At 45.7% G+C, this 10744-nt stretch overlaps 1 protein-coding gene across 1 annotated transcript; it reads left to right on the top strand.

Annotated features, from left to right (window-relative positions):
• NCDN (neurochondrin) lies at positions 1-7548 on the top strand. Its single transcript, XM_042440562.1, has 6 exons — positions 1-140; positions 499-1476; positions 1977-2218; positions 3548-3772; positions 4789-4931; positions 5462-7548. The coding sequence occupies exons 1-6, from the start codon at positions 15-17 to the stop codon at positions 5896-5898; spliced, it is 2151 nt and encodes a 716-aa protein (XP_042296496.1). The 5' UTR covers positions 1-14; the 3' UTR covers positions 5899-7548.
• Positions 7549-10744: the final 3196 nt, after the last annotated feature.

Raw genomic sequence — 10744 nt, 5'->3', positions numbered from 1 at the left:
ACTAAGTTGGCATCATGGCTTCCAGTGCAGGAATCGTCCCTGAGGATGGTGAGAGCAGCAAGAATGCTACACTGGAGAGATGCCTGAATGTGTTTAGAGATGCAAGTAATGATAGCGAACAGTTTGCTGCTCTGCTTCTGGTAAGAATCTGGCTTTACAGTTCCTAGAAAGGTCTGCTTTTACTTTATTTCTACACTTGCCCATAATATGAATCTTGGTCCAGATTGACCAGACTACAACTCTCTTCACTGCAAAATAGAAGTAATAATTTTTGCTCATAGTAATTGGCATCAGCATAGCTCTTCTTTGTCTGTTCAAGTGCACTAACTGGGCTAGTAGCATGTTTAAGGAATCTCAGTGCCTTCAAAAAGTGAAGGAGAGGGAAAATCCCAGGAAACAAGCAGTTCAGCTGAAAAGGAATGCTATCCCAGCTACAAGCCCAGTGAAGCCATTACAGAAATCGCACACATTTCTGATGCTTCCTTATATGTCTTTCAGGTGACCAAAGCTGTAAAAGCTGGAGAAATCAACTCCAAAGCCCGCCGGAGGATCTTTGATGCCATTGGCTTCACCTTCCCAAACCGGCTTCTAACTTCCAAGGATACCCCTGAGGGCTGCCCGCAGCACACATTCCAGGCCCTTGGCCTTACCCTGCTGGCCTGTTTCTGCACTGACCCCGATTTAGCCAGGCACCCCCAGATCCTCAACAAAGTCCCCATTTTCAATGATGTGATTTCATCCGACAGCCCTGTAGATGCTTCCTGTAATTCCATGATTGACGACACTTACCAGTGCCTCAGAGCTATCCTGGGCACTCCCAAGGGTCCCAGAGAGTTGGTGAACAGGGGAACTCTCTCGGCGCTGTGCGTGGCCTACGTGAGCCATGGCTATGGCTACGATCAGGCCCTTCAGCTGCTTGTAGGGCTCCTGACGGCGGTCGAAGCCAAGTGCTGGCAGAGGGCCACTCTTGACCTCATGAGTGTTCTTAACAAGCTCAGTACAGAATTCCAGAAGGCTGAAGACATGACCAAATTCCAGATGTGTGAAGTGCTGCCCCGCTTTGTGCCTCCCATCCTTCCACCCACTTCTGAATGCCTCCAACCCCTCTATCGAGGCCTCTCCAGCATCCTGACCAGTAAGCTGAGCCCTTCCCAGCGAGACCCAGCCTTGAAGCTGGCAGCCTGCCTGTCTCAAGCCTGCGGCTCAAGATGGATTCCAGCGGGGAGTGCTGGCAGCAAGTTCTTTGCCTTATTGGCCAATCTAGCCTGTGTGGAAGTCCGTCTCACCCTGGAGGAACTGGACCTGACTCAGGTGGACAAGAAGCAGGAGCTCATGGCTGCTTGTTATGTCCTGATGGAGCTCGCGATTGCAGAATGCACCCGGGAGAAGGGGTCACTGCTGCAGAATACGCAGAAAGTGCAGTTGGTGATGATCCTGGAGGAAGCCTTCAGGGCTGTCATCCATTACTTGAGACAGGTAAAGTGGTCCTCTGAAAAGGGCAGCTGGCTGCTCATGGCTATGAATTTGAAGCTTTTCACTGTGCTGGGTTTTCAGGACACATTTGGCATCCAGATGAGGGAATTATTTAAGTGAAAGGAGGCTGACATTAACACACAGGGAAATAGGCCATAGAAGAGGACAAGTACTGTAGCAGAAAAGGCCGTGGGGGGCAAGTTGGAAGTGACATGGGCTAAAGAGAACAAGACAGTTCAAATTTTCTCACAAGGATAGTACCTATTTCTATGGTACAGTTGTCAAGGCCTGAAAAATACCTTCTGAGGGCAGAATGGTGTTTTCCAACTTCCAGTCCTGACTAAGTAGCTGAGGCATATATCCCAGGAAACTGATGTGATCCTTCAGGCACTGATGTACATGAGGTTTTATGTTCATGTTCCTTCATCTGGGTTCACAGTGCCTCTTATCCCAGCTCTCAATGATACATCTTCAGGTTTGTGGTGGTTTTGATTATTCCACAGGTGGGACAGAAGAAGCTGGAGGATCCTTTCATCTTTGCCTCTGTTCGAATCCTTGCAGCCTGGTTGGCTGAAGAGACTTCTTCCCTCAAGCAGGAGATCTGTGAACTCCTCCCATTCCTCATCCGATATGCCAAAATGCAATTTGAAGAGGAAAGGAGAAGCAGAAGTGGTTTGCAACATGAGATGGAGCAGGCTGGGCAAGGCAGCGCCCAGGAACCCATTTGGCGAGGGGATGCTCTGAGGTGAATCACACAGAACTGGTTTATTTTGCTACTTTAAGTATCTTGTGCCCTCTAGTTTCTAGGCTGCAGCTGTTTTGTTTTCTCTGAATTTAAAGTGCTGAAGCAGGGGGGGTAAGAAATCTGAAAGTGAGCTTAGAGCCTGTTGGAAAAGATAGGCAAATTGGCCTCTATGTTCTTGAACCCAGGGGTAGCTAGGAGTGTTTCCTGTCAGTTGCATCTCATAAGGCTGACTCCTCCTATTGTATATGCAACTAGTTGTGGGCTAACTGCATAGGCTGCGAGTGATCTAGGCCTAGCTAGTACTGTTTGTTATTACTGTGTGCCTTCAAGTAGTTTCCAGCTAATGGGGACCCTAAGGTGAACCTAGCATGGGATTTTCTTGGCAGAATTTATTCAGAGGGAGTTACCTTTGCCTCTCTCTGAGGCTGAGAGAGTGCGATTTGCCCATGGTCACTCAGTAGGTTTCCATAGGTGAGTGAGGATTCAAACCCTGGTCTCCAGAGGCATAGTCCAGTGCTCAAACCACTACACCATGCCGACTCTCAGAAGACTATTGCTACTAATCTCTAAAGCTGTTTGAGAATGCCTGTGACCAAACAAGTGCTCTCATGGATTAATTTAGTAACGGAAGCCTATATTTCCACTTGCCTCTGTTTAGTACTGCCCTGTGTTCTCCCATTCCAGCTTTTGCACTTGGACCTGAATGCCTTCTGCAGCAATTCATACTATGGTTTAATAATATGCCTTCAGCAATACCAGCCCCTCCAGCCAGGGCCATGAAACTGCTTGGGACAGGTTTCCTACTTGCCAGCTCTCAATCACTGGTATGAACTACTCAGTTCACAAGGATTATGCAGCAATTTTTTCTTTACCATGTGGGAGCAGCATTGTTCTAGAGGTGTTTAAATGTAGCACAAAAGGCTCCCAACTGAGTCATCTACATTCATTGTGGACCTTTTGCAATCTCCTTGGAGCTGAATTGCATTAAGAGCTTGGCCTTGGAAGAATAGCAGCCTACACTGACTCCTGCAGCTCAGTGCTGCCATTAGAGTTATTTTCTTCTATTTTCCGTTGTTATTTCATAGTCAGGGGTTCTTCAGTCTCTCTGCTTCCATGCTGGGTTTGGTTGGCTACTTGAGCAATTAGGCACTGGGGGAATAAACAGGCTGGCAGCCCACCTTGCTTTTAAATATTCAGAGGTTGCACTTAAATGACTTTACCTCCTCTTTAAGTCCAAGCTGATGGCTCATGCAATCATAGGTTTCTCTGTGAACCAGCCGTTAAACCCATTAATTTATTTCCAGTTCGTTCTTCTTTTTTTCGTTCCAGGTTCCTGCTGCCTGGTTTAAGCCACCTGACTGCAGAGGATCGACCCCGAGAGATCCTCATTTCAGAGGGGGCACCCATTCTCCTGTGCCAGTATTTTCTGCACCGTTGGGAGACGTTTGTTTTAAACTCCGAAACAGTGTCTGCAACCAAAGCTGTGGAATCCAGTCTTCAAACATCCTGTGAAATTTTTCTGAATTTTGTTGTCACTGCTCCAGATTTGATCAGGTACATGGAAAAATGTCCAGTTTTACTACTTGGGTGATGCAAAGGCCATTGGCTAAAAGCAAAAAAATTTGACTGACCTTAGCGCCTCCTGATCTGTGACAGGTCCACTGAGGAGTTAAGATCATCCAGGAAAGTTCTGTTTGTGGCCCCAGAGTAATGTGGCCCTTAGGGCTACCTCATGCAGCATACTTTCTCAATAGCAGTGGCCAAGTGATGAAACATTCGTCGGTGAGAGATCTAGTCGCATACCCCATACTCTTGTCATTTTTAAATATGTGCAATTTTAGATATATGTTAATTCTCCCTTATCTGGAATTCTGAAATCTGAAATATTCCAAAATCTAAAATTTGGTAGCTGAGAAAGTGATAGAAAGGTTTCCTGATAGTTCAGTGGACACGAACTTGGTTTCATGCACAATTATTTAAAAATATTGTATATAAAATTAACTTTGGGCTATGTGTATAAGGTCTAGTTGAAGCATAAATGAATGTCGTATGTAGACTTGGGTCCCATGTTCAAGATATCTCATTATGTATATGCAAATATTACAAAATCTGGAAAACTCCAAAATCCAAAACATGTCTGATCATTGCATTTTGAATAAGGGAGACTCAACCTTTAATGTGCAAAGTCATACTTGATATCACAAAATTTGGATTTCAATTTCCACTCAGCTCAGGGTGGGTTGCCCTGCATCCTGTCTGCCTCTCTTCTCCCCCTTTCCCCCATGGCTAGGGTATTGAGAACCCTATTTTCCTAATTTCAGCCACTTGGCTGAAGGAAAAACCCGTTCGAAAGTGGAACATGCTGTTTCCGAGTGTGGTAGAGTTCCCCTTTTTTGGAGGTTTTTAAACAGAGGCTGGATGGCCATCTGCCCCAGGTAGTGTTTTGAATGTGTCCTTGCATGACAGAATGGGGTTGGATTGGATGGCCCTTGGGGTCTCTTCCAGCTCTAGGATTCTAAGTGGAATTTACCTTAGAAGGCACCTTCTCTTTTGCTCTTTCCCACCTGCAGCCGGGAAGATTGCTTTGCCACCTTGATGGACACCTTGCTGAAATCTCTTCCTTCGCTGCTGCCGCAGAGGGATCATCTGAGCCTGACAGCCAATGTGACAACACTGGGGCTCATGATGGCCAAAAGGCTGTTCGCTTATCCAGGCAAGAAAGAGTTTAGCCATTTCAAGTTGACAAGTGTGAAGTAAGAGCAAGCGGGAAGCTACCAGAGCAACCGTGGCCTAGCTCTTACTGTAGTGATGGGTCTGTGAGTGGGTTGTGCATGCGTTACTGTGAGTGGGTGCTCACATGATTGAATGCTCACTCTATTTATTTATTTAAATTCCTTCATGCAGATGACTAGGACACAACAGTGAAGGGTTTACCATACTCTTCTCCCTGAGGTGCTAGATTTTTAGTGGTGAGGAGAGATTAGAGAATATAGCACCCTCCTGCGTGGGAGCCCAGCCCCTAGACATTGACATGTATCCTACCTCCATTATAAAAAGGCAATAAGGGACTTATCTGTTTATGCCGCTGCCAATGTTGGTGAACTAGTGGCTTCAATTTGAATTCGTCCTAGAGAGAGGTGACACTTATCCTGAAAAGCAGTTGAAAGGGAAGCACCTCACAGAAGACCTATGTAGACTTCGGCCCATCACCCCACACAATACTATTCTGTTTTTCATCCTCAGGTCTCCAGGGGACTCCGGAAGCGGAGGGCTTCTTCGTGGCTGCCATCCGTTTTCTGGCGGATGCCTACATTGCCCAAAAGGGTCCTGACGGGGAGGGCATGATCCTGAGCGTGGCTCCTACCTACAAGGCATCCTGGCCAGTTGTCCGCGAGCTGTGGTTCCTGAGCATGCAGGCCTTTGCCAGCTGCGTGCCCCTCTTCCTGTGGCTGCCCCAGGATGTCTTGCGCTCTGGTTGGCTTCAGGAGCTCCTGGCTGCACTGGGGCGGGTGTCTCCGAAGTCGGTGGAATTGGAAGTGGTGCGAGCTTACCAGGGCATCCTGGTGGAGCTGGCCCGAGCCAGCCAACCCTGTTTGGAGATGATCCAGCAGCACCGGGGGTTGGAGCTGGCCAACCTCTATGGCATGGCGGCCCTGGAGCAGTGCCTGTCTGAGCAGTGATCAGGCTCAGGCGTGCGTGGTGGTAGGAGAAAAAAAAGTGTTTTCCCTGAAGCAGTTTGATCATTCTGTTTCACGCAGATGGATGTTCTCTCATCGGTAGGACATGAGATATGGCAGGCCTCTCTTCTTCCCAGATGGCTGTGCAAAGTTACAAAACATGACGTGATTCCGATTATTTATTTATTTACCTATTTATTTATTTATTATTTTCATGCTGCCTCTCAGAGCAGAAAAGCCCTCTCAAGGCAGCGCACAGGAACAAGGTACAATCAGTTTTAAAAATTAGAAAAGAGCAGCGTAAGACAAACCCGAGACCAAACGTCTGGGGAAATTGTCCTATTTAAAAAGATATAATATGCCATGGCGGGTGATAAAAATCCATTCCATTAATTAAAATGTTGAAGTGAAAAGGGCTCTAAGGCCCATTCTTTAAAAAACAAATAGACAAAGAGGGGGGCCGAGAGTATGTTTGTGGCTGGGAGTTCCACAAAGACGGGACCACCACTAAAAAGTCCAATGATGTCGTCTAACTGCATGTTTCCTAGCTCTCTGTGATATCGTAGAGTAACATGAAGCAAAAGTCTTTACCTGCTGGCAGTAACACAATCGCACAATGTATGCCAATGCACGTTAGTGCTGCTCGGTTGACTCTAATGCACTGTGAAGAAAGCTAGTTTTGCTCTGGAGAGAAAGCAAATAGGTGTGGAAGGAACTCTGGTAGTATCCTAGTGCAGGAAGGGAGGGATATTTATCTCTGCTTATAGCTACTGTACCCAAAGTGTCCTTTGCTAACCTTCATCAGGCTTCTGGGTAAATCATGCCTTTACCATCAAAGGGCACAATGGGTAGATCTCAGGCCATCCAATCATTGATTGCCTCAGGACTCTGACGTTGTTGAAGCTCTTTTCTTGAGGATGCCAAGATGTTTTTTTTTTCTCTTAGACATTTAATTCTAATGATTTATATAAACAAAACCTTTTGAGGATTCAAATTCTTCCAAGGCAGCTTACAGTTAAAACTCAAACTACCAAAAACAAGCTTAACAAGGCAACGGCGCCCTTTTGTCATGGGGCAGCTGCTGTCAAGTTTGCACGTTTTGGTTTGGGTCAATCATGAAACTTATATCCCACTTTTCAAGCCAAATAAAAAAAATCCACCCAAGTGGCCTACAATTTTTTAACATATATAAAAATAAAGGAGAAAACTATTTAAATATAAGTAAAACCAATCCAAAATGTAGTGTGCGGAGGGAAAGGACACTCCAGCCGGAGGAGGCACAGAGCTCTCCTGGCCTGTCTCCCCGGCTGGCCTGCTCTTTCCAATGGGACTGCTAGTAGTAGGTGGCCCTGTGCAGGAAGGGTACAAGACGTAGCAACAAGAGGTGGAAGAATGGGTTCCCTTCGAATCCACTGCTGTTCGTGGAAGAGGCGTTTTCCTGGGCCAAATAGTTAAAAGAGGGATCTAAACTCTCCGGACTGTGAACGCTTGCTTGTTTTGGCTTCTCTGTATTGTTCAGCATGGAGGCTCCTTGCATGCAGCCAGTAAATATTATGTTCTTGAGTCTGGGGCAGGATCAGCCTGTGGAGCTCTGGCCTTGGCTCATTCTCCTGGTGTTTTCAGTTCAGTAAATAAAAGTGTTTTGTCTTGTAATCGAGGCTTGGGTCATGTTGATGCGCGCATCTTGTTCACCTCTCGTACTCCCACTTGGAGCAGCAACTCAGAGGCGGGTAGCTTTATTGTACATCAGTGTACATGGTGTTTTACAAGTAAAAACCCAGTTTACACTCAGGCAAAGGATAGAGTGTAAATACCTGTACAGTGGTACTCTTGATATCTGCTAGGGTTTGGCAGTGATTCCCAAACTCTGGTCCTACAGTTGTTTTGGACTTCAGCTTCCAGAAGCCTCAACCATCTTAGCCAATAGTCTGGGATTCTGGGAGCTGTAGTTGAAAACAACTGCAAGGCTAGAGTTTGGTGCAGGCTTACCTGTGGATACCAAAATCGGTGGATGCTCAAGTCCCATTAAATACAGTGGCACAGTGAAATTGTGCACCTTATACAGTATAAAATAGCAAAATCCAGGTTTACTTTTTGGGATGTATACCTTTTAAAACAAATCTTCAAACCGCAGATGTTTGAATTTGTGTATAAAGAATCTGTTGATATTGAGGACCGGCTGTATAAAACTATACGGTGGGCCCTTGTTATCTGCTGGGGTTTTGGTTCCAGGATTCCCTGTGCATAACAAAATCTGTGGATGCTCAAGTCCCATTAAATACAATGGAATGGTAAAATAGTGTCCCTTATATAAAATGGAAAATCAAGGTTTGCTATTTGGAATTTATACTTTTGGGGCATAGTTTCAAGCCGTGGATGCTTGAATCCATGGATAAAAATGCCATGGATAAGGAGGGCTGACTGCACAATACAATTATAAAACAGATTATCCAGATATAATACTATATAAATAATGTAAAGTGATAAAGGCATACCATCAAATACATACAAGTTATAAAACAATATCAAACTAAAACTCCAAAAGCTTTGGGGAGGTGATTTAAAGACAGCGAAAGAAGGTGCAGTCTGCAAATGTTGAGTGAGGCAGTTCCATGAATATTGGAAAGCAAGAGAGAGGACAAAGCCAAGGAAGAGGAAAAACCTTGGGTGAATGAGAAGCCAAGAATTCGTAGAACACCGGCTAGTGAGCCATGAAAGAAGCTAGGTCATGTAGGGCTTTAAAAAGTTGAAACGAGAAGCTTGCAGATCCTAGAAGGGATTGGCCTTGTTTGCCTATTGCAGAACAAAAAAAACAAGGCTTCTTCTGGCACTTTAAAGAGCTGCCAATGTTATTTGGCATTGGCTTTGGTGGAGTGCTGCCCACTTCATCAGATGCACAGCGTGTTTGTTGGACTGCGGCCCGCTTTGTCTGATGGAGGGGCTGCAAGGTGCTGGTTGGCAGATACTTCTCTGCCTGCTGAGAGGAAAGGCAATGGTGTGTAGGAATGAAAAAGCAAAAGGTGCCGGCAGATGACCCATTTTTAACAGCCACGGGGAGGTAGCAAGGTTATTCTGGCATAAATAAGATTTCAGTAATAAATAGTATTAATCTAACCCAGGTATAAAAAGATAAAGAGTTTAACCCCTTGGAATAAAAACACTCAGATAGTGTCATAGGCAAACCTGTATGAGTCAGTTGCTTAATGGATGCAATATAACATTTAACCGTACAGCTAAGCAACTCCCCTGTGCAGATTTGCTGTTCAAATCATGACCTGGTGGCAAATTTTGCCAGTTTCAATCTTTCCTGGCAATGTCCACACGCGTGTATCTGCCAACAAGGCAGCCCTCCATGCACCCGATGAATAAAAAGGCTGCAGTGCGTGAAAAGCGTGTGCCAAATAAAACTCTTTGGAATGCCACCTAATTTCTTTGTTTTCGCTTGAAGCAAGAATAATACATTGAGCTGCCCACATTTGCTGCAGTTAGGGTCGCAGGCTCCCGTGAAAGTGGAAAAACTGCAAATAAACTTTCTTTTTTTGTCTGAGAGAACTTCTCTAGGAGTCTCTAGGTCCTCCAGCACAACTCCGTGGTCAGAATCTGCTGAACGTTGACCATAGAATTGTGCTTTTGGGGTAAATTGGGGGTAATTTTTGCTCTTAGAAGCAGAATCATAGAGTTGAAAGAGACCGCAAGGGCCATCTAGTCCAACCCCCTGCCATGCAGGAAACCTCAAAGCATCCCCAACCGATGGCCATCAATTTGGGTTGGTTGGTTTGGGGGCAATTGTTGCCCCTAAAATCACTCAGCTCTCAATCGCAGGAAAATGCATAAATACACACCAATGCGGCGTAGTGGTTTGACTGCTGGACTATGACTCTGGAGACTAGGGTTCATATCCCTCCTCATCCATTGAAACCCACTGGGTGACCATAGGCAAGTCACACTCTCTCAGTCTCAGAGGAAGGCAATGGCAAACCTCTGACAAATCTTACCAAGAAGACCCCACGATAGGGTCGCCATAAGTCGAAAACGACTTGAAGGCATGCAACAACATACATCTGAGCACCCCAGAACCCATTAAATACTTAAATCAGGGCAGGGAAGCACAGATTTCCAATGGTCCTTGGAGAGTTTCCAGAAAAGAAGAGTTGTGGCCAATGGGCACAAAGATGGTCCCTGGCACTTGGGAAGATGATCTGCAGGTCTGCCACATCAGACACATTATGAAGCCTGGTCTTAAACCACTGCACACTGGAACCAGTTGGTCATGGAAGAAACCAGAGGGGGAGCAACCCTGGATTTAGCCCAACCTGGTGACCTAGGACCTAAGGTAAGATGTTTTCTGGAGCAAGGTGTAACAATGCTATTAATGTTTTATGGAACTGACAAGTGGAAGCCCAGCATAGTTGGTGCTAGTCTGTAGAATCAGCATATAGAGAGATCTTGTAGCATCTTTGGGACCAAATGCATCCAAGGAGGTAGACTTATGTCTACGAAAGCTCTTGCTGCCAACTTCGTTCTCTCAGTCTCAGAGATGCTACAAGATCTCTCTACCTTTGATCGACGCCAAAAGAAGAATACAAAGAAGGGGGTTTGGGTGAAAGGAAACATTACGGCTAGGGCTAAGGAAAAATGGCAAGGATGGGACAGAAGTAGGTTAAATTCTTAATCGGTTATAAAAGGTAGCAGATGAGGCCAGTGGCTCCATTGCTTTCTTGCGCCAAATCCATAATGCGTTTTACAGAAGTCACTCTGCGTTTGAGCCGGAATGCCATAGTGGTTTGAGCGTTGGAAGGCAACTCTGGAGATCAGGGTTCGGTTCCCTGCTTGGCCATAAAACCCATTG

The sequence above is a fragment of the Sceloporus undulatus genome, chromosome 9, assembly GCF_019175285.1.
Source record: "Sceloporus undulatus isolate JIND9_A2432 ecotype Alabama chromosome 9, SceUnd_v1.1, whole genome shotgun sequence".
NCBI lineage: Eukaryota > Metazoa > Chordata > Lepidosauria > Squamata > Phrynosomatidae > Sceloporus > Sceloporus undulatus.
The sequence above is the reverse complement of the archived record's forward strand: the minus strand, read 5'-3'. Positions and strand labels throughout refer to the sequence as shown.

Excerpts from the sequence above, each read along its gene's own strand:
- NCDN (XM_042440562.1), top strand. The coding sequence starts at position 15 with ATGGCTTCCAGTGCAGGAATCGTCCCTGAGGATGGTGAGAGCAGCAAG. Across the intron at positions 141-498 it reads AGTTTGCTGCTCTGCTTCTG|GTGACCAAAGCTGTAAAAGC; the intron begins GTAAGAATCTGG and ends TATGTCTTTCAG. Across the intron at positions 1,477-1,976 it reads TCATCCATTACTTGAGACAG|GTGGGACAGAAGAAGCTGGA; the intron begins GTAAAGTGGTCC and ends ATTATTCCACAG.